We start from the raw sequence: 16,569 nt of genomic DNA, 5'->3' as shown, positions 1-16,569 counted from the left end.
GCTTCAACAAAGTACTGAGTAAAGGGTCTGAATACTTAACTTCTAGACTTGTTTTTGCTTTGTCATTATGGGGTGTTGTGTGTAGATTGATGAGGAAAAACAACTATTTAATCAATTTTAGAATAAGGCTGTAATGTAACAAAATGTGGAAAAAGTCAAGGGGTCTGAATACTTTCCGAATGCTCTGTTTATGTGCATTAATAAAGTAGTCAAAACTGTAGTATTTGGTCCCATATTCCTAGCAACCAATGATTATATCAAGCTTGTGACTCTAACTTGTTGGATTAATTTGCTGTTTGTTTTGGTTGTGTTTAAGATTATTTTGTTCCCAATAGAAATTAATGGTAAATAATGTATTGTGTCAATTTGGAGTGACTTTTATTGTAAATAAGAATATCATATGTTTTATTTAAAAGGCATAAATATCATACCCCCCAAAAAATTGCTAACCTCCCCTGTTATTGAGAGAGGTTAGCATGTCTTGGGGGTATGATATTTGTAGGTCTGTAACTTTCTCACTGATCATTTGTAATCATCGTAGCATCCACATTAATGTAGAAGTGTTTAGAAACATATTCTATTCTTATTTACAATAAAAGTGACTCCAAATTGACACAATACATTATTTACCATTCATTTTTCTAATCTGAAGCACAACCAAAAACAAACAGCAAATGCATCCAACAAGTTTGTAGAGTCACAAGCTTGATGTAATCCAATGTGCTGGAGTACAGAGCCAAAACAACAACAAAGTGTCACCGTCCCAATACTTTAGAACTCACTGTATGCACCAAACACTTTCCAAATGAACAACATGCTGCCCTGAAGTTCTGTACATAAAGCATGCCTGGAAAGCACTGACTATTGAAAAAGTTACAGACAAAGAGAAAGAGTAATGCTGAGTCTTACTTTTCTGTAATAAATGGTAATATCACAATTTCAGCAACAATTCCATCTTTTAATCCCAAGAATAACACATATAAAGTATGCTTAAGAATCGTGAAAATATCACCAAGTACTGCTTCCCACATTAACGGTCAGCTCAGTTGGTGACTGGAACAAGGGGTCCAGTGTTTCTGAAAGTGCCAGGAGTGATTGACGTTGAGCTTTCAAATAAACATACCCGCGGTTGGTGAAATGCATATGGGTATGTCCCAAATGGAACGCTATTCCCTACAGGCACTGGTCAAACCTAGTGCGCTATATAGGGAATAGTGTGCCATTTCCTCTCTTCTTTACCTAAACAAACATTTATTAGGCTCTAGCCTGAAGCCCATTCCTCTAGGAGAGAGAGAGTATGTGCGATAAACAACCACCACTATGTTGCTACCGGCTGGTCATCTTAAATTGTCCTTAAAAGGGGTGCTTATAAAAACATGTGTTTGCATCCCAAATGCCAACCTATTAGTGCACCCATTCCCTCTATAGTGCACTGGTGCATTGTGTAGGGAATAGGGTGCCATTTAGGACGTACATTGCACTTGCTCACATCCAGACGAATGGATGACTTAATATTTTGAAACGGAAAAAACAAATTGCCACGCGACAACTGTTACTGAGTGCATCCACGCCCATGTTTACTGACAGAGACCCAATTATTTACGTCAATATTTTGACACAGATTTTGACACGTTTGTTGTCATGAATCTTTCACTGGAGGCAGAACTGAGCGGTTTCTGCTGGATGGGCCAGCTGCAAAGTAAAAATTGTCTATAGTGTAAAAAAAAATGTTTGAAAACAAAAATATGCTTTTTGGTTTTATCCGATTTTATGATTTTGTGGCTGTGCCAGCTAGTGACCACTCTGCAGAGCTGCCTCCAGAACAAGATTCATGACAAAAAACGGTAACCTCCATAATATTGTCCAGTGATTAATTATGCTTTGGCCTACGGTGGCAAGGTACAGACAAAGTTCATTTTCAAGTTATTCATCMCAAGGTATGATGACAACTTTCATGCTCTATATGATGAAAACTCAAAGGTTATGAGGTGTGTGTGTGTCAATGGGCTCAGTCTCCGCCTCCTGGGGGCGCGTTTTAATGATCAAAGACCTCTTTTGCTCAGCTACGCGCTTCGGAGGGGCAGAGCCAGACCAGATGCGAACGAATGATATGGGATCTTCCAAAACCCGGAGAAAAGACACTGCCCTGCTGCACTGACACTCATTTCAATGGAGACTCAGCGTCACCGGGATCATTACAAATAACTTACAGCTGTAAACAGTGCATCGATTAGGCGCACAATTACGAGCATCTTTGGGATGAATTTCCACTCCTTTGGGATAAAGTTACCCATTTAATCTGAATCAGAATATGCATATGAGTGGAGAACTTTTCAGTCGTAAGAAGACACCAATGTCTGTCCTGCAAGCGTAAATTTGTCTCAACAGCCCCGTGAAAGTGATGCATAAAGACGTTGCGCGTCGTTCAATCTTCCCATATTACAAGTAACGGTTTTGTGACGAACATGACCTTAATGTAAATACTTTACATTATTTTTTATTTTATAGGTTTAATTTTCTCCACCAGATCGCCAACAATGCAGGTCCTTCTGTTTGCCACCGTTCTCTTCTGCGTCGAGGACTTCGTCCGTGCTGAGCCCAAACCAAAGTGCACGGAGCGCTGCGACGTGAGCACTTGCCCCAGCCCCAGCTGCCCGATGGGTTACGTTCCAGACCGATGCAACTGCTGCCTGGTATGCGCCCAGGGCGAAGGCGATCCATGCGGACGCAAAGACGACCTACCCTGCGGTGATGGACTCGACTGCAAGCACCCGGCCGGCAAGCGTCTCGCCAAGGGGTTCTGCCAGTGCAAATTGGGCCATAAAGTCTGCGGCAGTGATGGCAATACCTATGGGAACGTGTGTCAGCTTAAGGCGCAGAGTAGGAAGGCTCTGCAACAGGGGCTGCCAGCCATCAACTCGGTCCAGAAGGGACCATGCAAAATCAACCAAAACAAAGGTAAGTCATTTGTGTCTAAAAATAAACTAAAACAACAACAAACAGTTGCAACATACAAAACATACAATTCAATATTAGCAGAAACTCGCTGTTTATTATCTATGCATGGTCACTTTACCCCTAACTACATGTGCAAATACCTCGACTAACCTGCACCCCCGCACATTGACTCGGTACTGGTACCCCCTGTATATAGCCTCGGTATTGTTATTTTATTGTGTTACTTTATTTTTTTACTTTTTAGTTTATTTAGTAAATATTTTCTTAACTCTATTTCTTGAACTGCATTGTTGGTTAAGAGCTTGTAAGTAAGCAATTCACGGTAAAGTCTACAACTGTTGTATTCCCGCACATGTGACAAATCAGATTTGATTTGCACACACACAGTTACTTTGATGCACTTTATGCGATGTGGACAATGAATTGATATGGTTGATGTTTGCATAGTGCAGTTACAGGGTTCATCCCAAATTACATCCTCTTCCATATAGTGCACTTTTTTTTTTTTACATACTCAATAATGCTGAGATTTGGTTAGGGCATATAGGGCTCTTCTCAAAAGTAGTGCACTATATAGGAACAGCTTACTATAAGTAGGCTAGTGGAAGAGCAGGAACAACCCTTCAACCCCTCCTTTGTCAGAACGGGCAGCCAGCAGACTCTGGGTGAATGGATCGTTAAAGTTAACCCCGAAAGTCAACCCATACAAGTCCTTTATGTCCCTCATTGGAAAATAACAAATGTTTCCCATAGACACTGATCTGAGGCCAGTTTTGTGGTTTTCCCTCCTAATGGTTTCAAATCAAATCATATTTGTCACATACACATGGTTAGCAGATGTTAATGCGAGTGTAGCGAAATGCTTGTGCTTCTAGTTCCGACAATGGAGTAATAACCAACGAGTAATCTAACCTAACAATTCCACAACTACTACCTTATACACGGAAGTGTAAAGGGATAAAGAATATGTACATAAAGATATATGAATGAGTGATGGTACAGAACAGCATAGGCAAGATGCAGTAGATGGTATAGAGTACAGTATATACATATGAGATGAGTAATGTAGGGTATAGGTTAGGATTGGGGGAGAGAAAGCTGATCTGTGCCTAGGGGAATCTCCATCATTACACCCAGACAGACTTCCTATAGATTAGTCTCACATGATTAAAACTAATGACCAGCCACTGAATGAATGACTTCACTTGTCAGAGTTTAATGTTTGTTTTCCTGTCTAGCTTTTATTTGCATTTCCTGTGTCCATTTATAGGCATTTTCCTGCCCAGGGGTGGAAGTTACCTTGGTTCCCATTCCATTCTGAATGTATTTATTTTTAGAAAAATAATGTAGCACATTACAAATAGTTCCTGAGAGACATTCTAGAATCAATACATGACTTCATACCATCTCCGACCTAAACAGGTCCTTGGGGATGGTGTGTAACACGCTTTACTGCAGGCTACATCAACAAAGTTGTACTGTGTAATATAGACAACAGAGCACATGCAAACTGAGGGGGCTCCATTGTAATATGGTAGAGATATCCTGCAGGTCTTTTACACAGAATGAATCAAACCGTATTGAATTTGTCCATCAATTCCCTTTTCAAAACAACTAAGTGTATGACGTCTCAGGTTGACCTGACCCGAATAATACAGTACTTTCTCACTAATGAGGGAAACAGTTGGCTTGTGTCCCTTCAGAGACTTTACACGAAGCAGGAAGTCCCATGCAGACACAAAAAGTTATGGCATATCCGATTTGTCTTGACTTTGATCAGAAGTCATTATTCTGTGTCAGGGGCTTAAAAGCATGTGGCTGACTGCCATTGAATTGTTCTAATCGCCATAGATGGGTTCAACTACTATTTCAAATAATTTCAACTATGTAAGCTGGGCTTGATTGAGCTTGCCTGGCACAATGGAACCAATAGAATAGTCCCAAAACTGCAAACCTTGCCTATCGGGCACTCCAGGGAGAGCAGAGCAAATGTTTAAGATATTGGAAAGATTTCAAATATTATTTGAACCCATAACTATATGGAGTTTAATAAGAGGGATACGGATGACTGACGATGAGATTTGTATTCTTATCTGCTCATTGGTCCAAATCATCCATGAGCCAATTAGAATCAAGGCTTTGTAGAGACCTCACACAGGCAGATTATTATGGATGGTGGCGTTTTATCTTAATCTCCTGACAAATTGGCCAATTACTCAAGGTTTCCCTAACTAAACTGATCATTCCCTGTTGAGTTAGAAATAGAAGATTATCACTGTTTACATTTTAGTTTCTATTCTCAGATCTCCATTGCCTCTCATTTCTCAGTCTACAGCATATCCCACTCAGTCTAATATTATATCAGCATGTGAACCCATTCAACTTATGTTGAATTATGTGTGTTTGCCCTCAAGTCATCCTTGAGTTATTTCAGATGGACCAGCTACCACATCGGCCTAAAGCTAAAATGATCTCCCCATTATCATTGGCCTTCAGTCTAAGTACATGTTTAGTATCTTCAAACTGTTCTTCATTCCAAACCCACATTTTCCAGACTTATCTCAAACCCTTACCTTAGCATTGCATCTACAGTATGCACACATGCATGCGTGCACATAAACACTGAAATTACAATATATTCTTCTATCCCACAGAAAAGCATGAGGTAGATGTACAGTATCATTATTGGCCACCACACAGGATAATAGCAGCCTGGTCCCAGATTTGTTTTACTGTCTTTCCAACTCATATGGTTATTGGCAAGACGGCACAAACAAATCTGGGAAACCAGGCTAGACTAATAGCAGAGTTGGTTTTTCCACAGTTACTGCCACGATTGTGCCATCCACTGGTTTGGTTTTTCTAATGCTTGGTTAGCCAACCATAGAGGACCAATTTGTAGCTTAGTGCTGAAATATGTTCTTCTGAGATTCCACTTCGCTTGGATGTTTAATTCTACACTCCCTTAGCCAACGGTTTGCCAATGATTACGAGGATGACCATAGCCAAAAATTGGATTTGCAAATGGTTAGAATGAGAATAGTTCTAAAATCTAGTCAGATGTTTTTCCCTGACCATGTGACCTGACTAGGAACTCTGGGCCCTGGTTAGTGATAGTGTTTTTCATGATGACGATCCCCCAGTCAGGACAAACTCCTGGCCCTAGTATAACTGCATGAGATGAATAAGAGTAACTGAAAAATCTGGGAGTTGATATTGAGGTCACTAGTATGCCACAGGCCAGTTTCAGGACAGAGTGTATGTTTGCTGACTGTTTGTACTCTAAACTCAGCTGTGTAGCCTGATTGTGTATACATGTACAAGCCAAGGCGGTCACAAACCGACACACACACCGACACACACACAGGAAACCGCAGTCAGCTGAGGAGAACAAAACGCTAGCCGGTGGTGTGGCTGCCATGTACTGGAAATAACCCGCTGTAATTAACGTTTGTTAACTGCTGCACGCACCCCACACACGCCACCAAGGTGCTTTCATGGCCCTGAAAGAGTGCAGCCCAGCAAAACCTCCCAGCTGTTTTTAGACCAAAGTACTGAGGTTTCATTTAGGAAGGGGTGGAGGGGAAGAATAAAATAGTGTAGGRCATCACAAAGGAACTTCAGAGGAACCTGTTGACGTCAGGTGTATGTTTTGATACTGTTGATGTTGTTGTCCAGGACGTTTTCCTGATCACATGACCTAACTAGGGACCACTCTGGGCCCTTACAGTTACCACTTTGAAGCCTACTGTTTTCAGCACATTAGGTTGCAGCTACCAGATAACAGCTAGAAAATCTGATGTTTCAGTGGTGATGGTGTGGAGGAGTGACTGGATTCTATTATTAACATGAGTAATTCTTCCCGCTAGTATAGGTACTTCACACCCCACCAGTCCCAGGTATAAGTTTAACTTCATAGCTGACGTGGTGGAGAAGATCGCTCCGGCTGTGGTCCACATCGAACTCTTCCTCAGGTACGCCGAGTGTGTTTGTGTAGGCAGACACGTGTGTTTGTACTGCATTATACAACGGGTGTGTCTAATCCTGCATGCTGATTGGTTGAAAGCACATTCCAGCCGGTGTCTATTCCACAAGTTACCACCGGCTAAATCTGACGTTAAAATGCCTATTTACTGTGTTCCATCTGACTACACAATCCACTGTCTCATCAGCCCAGCCAAGTAATTTATAAACTTGATCTCCACTATAAAAATCATCTAGACATTATCTCACATTTCTTTTTATAATATCATTTAGTTCTCAACAGCGGAGATTTGTAAAAATCTTGTGGTCTGTCTCTCTGACATTTGCAACATAGTTTCAATATTCAAATTGGATTTCCAACTACAGTTGGTGTTGTGTCAGTATGTGTCTTACTCGTGTTGAAGAAAGGGCGCATGATGGTTGAACCAAAATGATCACGTATAACGTAGTAACTTCATCACAACAGTGTAGATCGTATGTCATCTCTCATCATAGGCAATAGCACTTCACATGACACAGTAAACTCTCGTCTTGTCATTAGAAAGTCTATATTTCTAGCTCTATGTGTACCTCTTTTGACCTCTCGACTCCCAGGCACCCTCTGTTCGGCCGGAACGTCCCTCTGTCTAGCGGGTCAGGCTTTGTGATGTCAGAGACGGGCCTGATAGTGACCAATGCCCACGTCGTGTCCAGCACCACGCCCATGTCAGGTCATCAGCAGCTCAAGGTCCAGATGCACAGTGGTGACATCTACGAGGCGACCATCAAGGACATCGACAAGAAGTCCGACATCGCCACCATAAAAGTCAACTCACTGGTCAGAGAAGTGGATTATATATTAGTTATTCCAATGTATTGTTGAATGGTCAGTTTCTTCAAATCTTACCCCATGGAGGTCCGGACTACTGCTGGTTGTCTGTTCTACCTGATTATTCTTTGTGAACAATATGGCTGTGGTAAGACTCCAATATTTGTGGTTAGAGGAAGACTAACACTGTATCTAAAGACTTTTGGACTTTTTACAATGGAACAGTCCAAATACTATGGTGGTTATATATTCAGGTTAATGTTTTTCAGGATAAAAAATAAACAGAATGGAGCTAAGCACAGGCAAAATCCTAAACAGTCCATGCAAGTCCATGCAACTTATCATGTGATTTGTTAAGCAAATTCTTACTCCTGAACTTATTTAGGCTTGCCATAAAGTGGTTGAATACTTATTGACTAAAGACATTTCAGCTTTTCATGTTTAATTAATTTGTACAAATGTCTAAAAAATAATTCCACTTTGACATCATGGGGTATTGTGTGTAGGCGGGTGAAACAATCTCATTTTAATCCATTTTAAATTCAGTCTGTAACACAACAAAATGTGAAAAAGTCAAGGGGTGTGGTGTGAATACTTCCTGAAGGCACTGTATCATCCTCTATCTTTTTTACATATGTTGATGTTGGGGTGGTGCTGGACATGATGAATATGAAGTTGAAACATGTGGAAGTTTCCCTTTAAAGAATTCCTACACAAGTCCCTCTCGTGAGCATATGTTTTTACTTAACTGTTCTCTCCGTCTCTCTCTCTTCTTTCCTTTTCCCCCTTTCTGTCTCCTCTTTCTCCCTCTTCCAACCCCCTCTCTCTCTCTCTCCCTCCCCCTCTCTCTCTCCCTTCCCCACCCTCTCTCCCTTCCCCACCCTCTCTCCCTTCCCCCCCACCCTCTCTCCCTTCCCCCCCACCCTCTCTCCCTTCGCCCCCACCCTCTCTCCCTTCCCACCCTCTCGCTATCGCCCCCATCCTCTCCCACTTCCTCCCTTTAGAAAAAGCTCTCGGTGCTGTTGCTTGGCCACTCGGCCGACCTTCGACCCGGTGAGTTTGTGGTTGCGATCGGCAGCCCCTTTGCGCTCCAGAACACGGTTACCACGGGGATCGTGAGCACGGCCCAGAGGGACGGCAAAGAGCTGGGCATCAGAGACTCTGACATGGGCTATGTACAGACAGACGCCATCATTAACGTGAGACATTCAATTAAACTTTATCTAAACTTTATTTAAAGGGTAATTATAGCACACTCCACTTATAACCAACTCATAGGCTGTCTAGCTGTCTGTGTTGACATTTTAAAGGGGACATCCATGATCAGAGACACATCCCATTGGTTGTTTGAATAATCATTGTTTCCATCTTTTCTCAGTATGGAAATTCAGGTGGACCTCTCGTTAACTTGGTAAGCGTTACATCAGCACCCATAACATTAGTCACGACCTTCACTGTGATAATCTTGAAGAAGCCGTTGCCATAGAAATATAATACGCTAGTAACAAAACGTTCACTGGTCTTGTGAGTCACATTGCCAGGATTCCAATGCCCATTCTAATATTCTATGTAATTAAATGAAGCCAGCCCAGTGCGGACCCCTATTAACCCTGTATAGGATGCCACCACGATGGTGAGGTGATCGGTAACTGTAGCAATCCAGTTTCTATCATAACACAATGTTACATTATCTGTCTGACTGCCACCAGGATGGAGAGGTGATTGGCATCAACACTCTCAAGGTGGCTGCTGGGATTTCCTTCGCCATCCCCTCTGATAGGATCACACGCTTCCTCAACGAATCAATGGACAAGCAGAGCAAAGGTAGGCCCACCCCTCCCCTTCCTTAACAAATCATTGGACAAGTAGAGCAAGGCCCATCACCATACATACAGCAGGAAAGACAGACAGACATTAGCATCATGCATGTGTGACTTGGTAAGGTTGGACCCAGGTGCAGAGAAGAGACCAGACGATGAATCAGCGGTTAAGGATAAACATAATACTTCACTGAGAAACGTTAGCCGCAGGATCACAGTACACTTGAATAAAACAACAAACACTAAGTCTCGCAAACTCACTCAGGAAACAACTGCACACAGTAAACAATTCAAGTTTCTGCAAAGGACAATGGAAAACACACCTCTTTTAAGAGGGAAATGATAATGAGTAAATTGGACACACCTGAGTGTCGTTAATGCCTCTAGGACGGTCTCTGCCGCCCTCTGTTGACAGGTGGAACCGTGACAGCATGATCACATTTTAACAGAAAAAGGAAGAATAGAACAGATGAGTATAAATAMAATTTCTCTCTTTTTTTTYTTTTTTTTACAGAAGTGAGATCACTGAAGAAGCGGTTTATTGGGATAAGGATGCTCACCATCACCTCAGCGTAAGTCTTTCTAACACGTAATCATAATACTAAAACGTGTGTCAAACTATATATTACATCTCTATAGCTTACAATAAATACAAAAAATCGTACTATTTCCAAAACTAACTTTACTGTGTGTCTGTCCTGTCTAGCCTGGTTGAGGAGCTGAAGCAGCAGAACCCAGACTTCCCAGAGGTCACTAGTGGGATCTACGTTCATGAAGTGGTTCCTCACTCTCCTGCACAGAAGTAGGTGGTCTACACTGCTATACCATGACCATTGATTGGCTTAAAAGATTGTTACATTTTATAATAACGTTCATGAATAAGCCACGATAAATTTAACATTGTTATTTATATTTAAAAACAAAATGCTTTGCAGTACCCACAGACCATGTCAAAATATATATATTCTGAAATCCCTTTTCTCCACACAGAGGTGGAATCAGAGACGGCGACATCATCGTGAAGCTGAACGGCCGTCCGCTGCTGACCACTACTGACCTACAGGGGGCGCTCACACAGGAGACGACTCTGCTGTTGGAGGTCAGGAGGGGCAACGACGACCTCCTCTTCAACATCCAGCCTGATGTCATTATGCAGTAACCATGACAAATGACCACGAGTGTATTCAAGATTTTTTTTTAAATTATAATAATAATCTGAACGTTCTGTAACGTTACAATGTCACTCATGAACAGGCCCCTTGCTGTTCAACACCGAGCCCGATGACGTCATCCTGCAGTAACCATGGCAACTGTGGTGTGGAATCCGGGAGATTGATAAAAGTATATGGACCACCAAACAAACACGCTTGTTGAGAGACCTAGACACCTAAACATTGATCTATTGAGACCTAAACATTGATCTAGGGTCAGTTGTTTGTTTCTCCCCCTAATGGTTGATGATAGGATTTGGGAGGGTAAAATAGGATCCTAGATCTATGCCTAAAGGGTGACTTTTTAACCATTCAGATCCAAGGAGAAGACGATCAACAAACAGAAAAACTGTGTTTGTTGGAACCTTGACGGGGAAACGATAGACTGACTGAACCTTGTTTGGGAAATCTCCACAGAACTCGAGTCCAGATGCCTTTAGGACTGAAAGTCCCAGTGAAATGAAACACTTGATTTTTTATTGTTATATGTGTTTTGTATTATCTAAATGTCTTTGTCAAAGCATACGAGCTGTTTTTTTGAGAATCACTTACTCCGAAAGCAAGCGATCATTGATAAGACAAGTTTTTGATTAATAGATTTTTCAATTGTTACATTGCTTTTATGGCCTTTAAAATCTGTTAGAATAGAAATCATTTCTGGATATACGAGTAGCTGTGTCCAATGCTGTCGGTTCGGAACCATTCCATAACCAACTGTGAATGTTATTTGGTCAGTTATAGGTTGAAAGAAAGATCACATTTTGGTCAGAAATGGTCAGTTGAAAGAAATACATTATTTTTTCAGCTGGCAAAATGTAAGCAAATGTCTGATTTGCATCTGTTGCTGTATTCTTGCGGTCTTCTACTATAACCGACACGTTGGTAACACTTTACATTAATGTCCCCTTTATAAAGGGTTTATAAAGGTGTTATGAGTTCATAAGTAGTTTACAATACCAACTTGTGCTTATAGTATGAATAAATAAACTCACTTTACAGGCAGTGAGTTATATATTAATCATCATAACTTCATATTGAATGTTTACATATCCGGATTCCTTACCAACAGGCTATGTGAATAGGAGCGATTGTTTGTTTTTTTACAAATAAATGTTTTATAAAAATAAATGAACATCTTTAATGGAATCTAGGTCATAGGACGTTCTTGCATTGACCCAGTGAGGAGTGTGTGTCCGTGCATGTGTGATTCCCTTGACAACGTTCTGCTGCACTTGGAGATGGCTGATGAGGAAGCCAGGAATGTTTACTGCTGCAGGCCTTGTTTAGTACAATCGGAGTATTGTGGCTGCCTGCTACACACACACACGCACACACGGAAATGTCTTGAGTCAATAAGTATTAAACCCCTTTTGTTATGACAACCTTGCAATGATCACCAACCAATTTGACAGAGCCTGAAGAATTTTTTTAAGAATAATGGGCAAATGTTGCACAATCAAGGTGTGGAAAACTCTTAGAGATTTACCCAGAAAGACTCACTGTTGTAATCGCTGCCAAAGATGCCTCTACAGTATTTAAGAAGCACCTTTGTGAATACTTATGTAATTTAGATATTTCTGTATCTCATTTTCAATCAATTTGAAAATATTAAAAAATATGTTTTCACTTTGTCATTATGGGGTGTTGTGTATAGATGGCTCAGATTTTTTTTTAGATGTAATCCATTTTTGAATTCAGGCTGTAACACATTTTTCTTTTGAATAAGTCAAGGGGTATGAATACTTTCTGAAGGCACTGTATGTATGTTATGTTAGGGGTCACAAAAAAAAATCTTACAGTTTTACTTGTCTTGCCACAGGTCATACATGTATATCTAATGTCCTAAAGGAGGACGTCTGGAAAGGAAACTGTATGGGAGAGAGATGATAAGGAGAGTCTGGAAGAGTTTTAGATGTGATTTACTGCCATGGAAGAGTTGACCCATATTCTGGTCTGCCAGAGAATCTGTGAATTGTTGGCTAATAGCCTTGATTCAGCTACTGTAAGTGAGCTTAGTATAGAAACTTGCCATATTGGTGAGAGAAAGAACATTTAAAAACAAGTTTCAATTGCAATTTATATCCAAGTTGGGTGCTCGTGATGGATATATCCAAGTGGGTGCTCGTGATGGATATATCCAAGTGGGTGCTCGTGATGGCCCTTCTCAGTGTGACATCGCTCTTGAATCTCATAAAACAATGTCATGATTTTGACCAGGGTTTAGTTTTCATCTGTCAATATTGACTATAAGATACTTAGGTAATGGTTTATCCATCTTGCTCAGGCAGGACTCTGTTGAAACCCTTTATAAATACTATCATCATAAAAATGGGATGTTGCATCCTAACACATGAAAACCTAGCACAACTAGGAACAGGAGAAAGTAATCATACAGCCAAGGAACAAGTCTGGTTTTCAGCTTTGTGATTCCAGAAAAGGATTTCTAGGTAAAAGGTATTAAAAATAAACTATCTATTCTCCATCCTGCTTTAGTTTGAAAGACTCAATCAACGAGGAGGAACCTGGGATTTCTTCAGAAGGTTGGAACCATAGAAATAGAATCGCTATGGAAATCATTCTAGTTCTGATGTTGGAACACTACAAAAACGTTCAGATAGAAATACATAATGTAGAACAGATAATATTCATTATCTAACATGTCTGTCACTATAAATTATATGTCTCTTTGCAACACTCTAATGTTTCAGCCTTATGAACACACCCTTTAAGTTTTGCTGAGTTAGTTCATTGGAAGATTTACTCAGTGGTTATGACAACGACATAAGATATAGGCCATAGTAATACTAGCCTTTCAGGCCAGTTCCTGTAGCTCTTGGCACAGATCGAGGCCGCCGGGCTCCAGTTTCCCAGCCCAAACCTCAAACCTCAGTCTGTGTGGGTAACTGATCAATCCAACATGGCTGTTGGAGCCATGTGATTTAGTGTATCACCCGGTCATGGCTTTATAATAAAGCATTACAGAAGCATTCCTAAACCCCAGATATTAGATTCCAAGACAGTGTCGAAGGAAAGCTGGTTTTCAGAATACTCTGATAGTTGGATAGTGGTTTTTGCAACATCGACTTTGAAGGTTTGAGTCTCGTACCCTTTAATGAATTTGAACTTAGTTAAAACTTAGTTAGACTTATGGGCAATGGCCAGATAGGCAGGATGGTGTCATAGCATCAATGATAATAGGCTACTTAAACTATAACTTGAACATAATCTGGGTCAATACCATAAGCGGAGGTTGACAGCTGTTTCTCTCCATTTTGTTTCGCCCCATCCTGTTGAAATACTACATTAAATGCTACATTAAATGCTACATTAAATGCTACATTAAATGCTATATTAAATGCTATATTAAATGCTATATTAAATACTACATTAAATGCTATATTAAATGCTATATTAAAAACGACATTAAATACTATATTAAATACTACATTAAATGCTATATTAAATACTATATCAAATACTACATTAAATACTATATTAAATGCTATATTAAATACTATATTAAATGCTATATTTGTGTCCCTAATGGCACCCTATACCCTACATAGTTCACTACTTTTGACCAGGGCCCATATGGTGCACTATGTATGGAATAGGGTGCCATTAGGGGATGTAGCCTATGACAGAAACATTTTATAATCGGATAAGAACCATAATGTTGACTTTGGCTCGCTAAACCACACATATATCTAATAAGCAAAATCACTTCACTTCTCATTTCATAATCTGCCCAACAAATGACAATCCTCTGAACTCTCATACTGTCATCTTTTATGACGCTGATGGAAAAGTTGGCAGAAAACTTCATTTGAAATGTTACGTTAAAATGAAAAGCTTGCTAATATGGGACTGATTTTGTTTGGCTTTTGAAAATCAGTCAAGTCAATGGACATTGTCCAAATGGGATCAGAGAGAATGTATTTGGGAGAGGAGAGATGTGAGGCCAAAGCTCCTTCCCACAGTAGAAGTGTTGCATCTCCTGCTCAATTGTGTGTGTGTGTGTGTGTGTGTGTGTGTGTGCGTGCGTGCGTGCGTGCGTGCGTGCGTGCGTGCGTATATATATATATACAGCTGGTGCCTCTATTCCTTCTCCGTTTCAGACCACATGTGTTTTAAAGGAGTATCCTAAACACAAACCACCGGTGCAATCTCAAACCAATATAGAAATTCACCTTTGCTCCCATTCTGACTGCAATTTGCCTTTATCCTCCGCAGCTATGAGCTTTAAACTCTTTAAAAAATACCATCCATTTAGTTATAAACCATCCATTTAGTTATAAACCATCCATTTAGCTATAAACCATCCATTTAGCTATAAAAGAAGACATTGGTGTCTTGGCTGATGTATGGTCAGCATGCTTTAAGTTAACACCATTATTGTCTTATAGTTAAGCGTCTGTAAATATTGCTGACAGTGCAGTAATAGACACAGGGACACTTTAAATGACCTGGCAGTTTGGATTGAGTTATGATGTTTGGTTCATAATTCATTGGGATGAACTTGTGTCTCCTGAAAACAAAGAGCTTGAATTTAGAATTTGGCCTCCTAGAATCTCCTGGGGTTCTAGAATGAATGTCTGGAATGTAACGCATAGAGACGCAACAAGTGAACCTAGAGAAAGGGTGAGACGTCGAAGGAAAGGGGGAAAGAGAGATGGTAGAGATATAGAGGGAGACAGAAAGAGTGACAGAAAGAAGAGAGGGAGACAGAAAGAGTGACAGAAAGAAGAGAGGGAGACAGAAAGAGTGACAGAAAGAAGAGGGGAGACAGAAGAGTGACAGAAAGAAGAGAGGGAGACAGAAAGAGTGACAGAAAGAAGAGAGGGAGACAGAAAGAGTGACAGAAAGAAGAGAGGGAGACAGAAAGAGTGAAAGAGAGAACGAAATAGTAACGCTACAGCCATAAAACAGAAGACAGCGAGGGAAGGAGAAAACTGAAATAAGAGATTGACGGCACGGACATACAAGAGAGGGAGAACGGCCGGAGGGAGGGAAGGAGAGAATGAGTGATGGTACAGACATAGAAATAAAGCAGGGAGACATGAAGGAAAAAACACGGCTGGCCCAGACAAGACAACCACAGCTACATACAGTACCAGTCAAAAGTTTGGACACACCTACTCATTCCAGGGTTTTTATTTTTTTGCTATTTTCTACATTGTTGATGCTACATGAGAAGTGGAATACTACTGTTAATATGACCTTGTAAGCTGTGAATTTATGTAAATCATCAAGCTCATCTGCATTAACTGCGCTGCAGGAAAATTCTCAGCAACAAAATAGTGATCAAATTAAGATCCTACATCTGTAGACTGAAAATGGTCCAACTTAAAGAAATATAGCAAAAATAATCTGTCCAAACACACACATTCAGGTGCCAATGGTCATCCACAATAGAGACAAGTGTCTAGACTGTTTGCACTGCCAAGCACTTCTAATTCATAGGTCCTGTCCATGTCCCTCCCAAGGAGGAAATTATGAATTTCAACAAGTCTGCCATCTTGGATTCACCAGTAGGTCAGAAGTGGTTTGATTGGTCTCCAAGAAATGAATTACTTAAGTCTACATGCAATTTATGATGTTGAAATATCGTGGTGACTTCCAACATAAACATCCCTCAAACCCTTATCTGAAACGGTAACACAAACATTTTTGAGCAATTAGTTCTGAGATTAAGTTAAAGTTACAACACACTGACGCACGCACGCACGCACGCACACATACACACACACACATACACACAGTCTTGTACAGCTAACCTTGTGGGGAC

At 40.6% G+C, this 16,569-nt stretch overlaps 1 protein-coding gene across 2 annotated transcripts; it reads left to right on the top strand.

Annotated features, from left to right (window-relative positions):
• Positions 1 to 2,079: 2,079 nt before the first annotated feature.
• On the top strand, positions 2,080 to 12,415 carry LOC111960302 (serine protease HTRA3). Of its 2 annotated transcripts, none has more exons than XM_023982252.2 (9): positions 2,080 to 2,958; positions 6,833 to 6,932; positions 7,537 to 7,759; positions 8,755 to 8,949; positions 9,129 to 9,161; positions 9,460 to 9,574; positions 10,085 to 10,142; positions 10,277 to 10,372; positions 10,561 to 12,415. In XM_023982252.2, the coding sequence occupies exons 1-9, from the start codon at positions 2,538 to 2,540 to the stop codon at positions 10,727 to 10,729; spliced, it is 1,410 nt and encodes a 469-aa protein (XP_023838020.1). In that variant the 5' UTR covers positions 2,080 to 2,537; the 3' UTR covers positions 10,730 to 12,415. The 2 variants fall into 2 exon arrangements, with proteins under 2 accessions (XP_023838020.1, XP_023838021.1); XM_023982253.2 differs by having other exon boundaries at positions 2,847 to 2,958; positions 6,828 to 6,932.
• Positions 12,416 to 16,569: the final 4,154 nt, after the last annotated feature.

The sequence above is a fragment of the Salvelinus sp. IW2-2015 genome, linkage group LG37 (assembly GCF_002910315.2).
Source record: "Salvelinus sp. IW2-2015 linkage group LG37, ASM291031v2, whole genome shotgun sequence".
Taxonomy (NCBI): domain Eukaryota; kingdom Metazoa; phylum Chordata; class Actinopteri; order Salmoniformes; family Salmonidae; genus Salvelinus; species Salvelinus sp. IW2-2015.
Note: the sequence above shows the minus strand (reverse complement) of the source record. Positions and strands in the feature narration are given on the sequence as shown.

Bases quoted from the DNA above. Each gene is read 5' to 3' on its own strand.
- LOC111960302 (XM_023982252.2), top strand. From the start codon at position 2,538: ATGCAGGTCCTTCTGTTTGCCACCGTTCTCTTCTGCGTCGAGGACTTC. The intron at 9,162-9,459 runs GTAAGCGTTACA...GACTGCCACCAG, and splicing joins GTGGACCTCTCGTTAACTTG to GATGGAGAGGTGATTGGCAT. The intron at 10,373-10,560 runs GTAGGTGGTCTA...TTCTCCACACAG, and splicing joins CCTCACTCTCCTGCACAGAA to AGGTGGAATCAGAGACGGCG.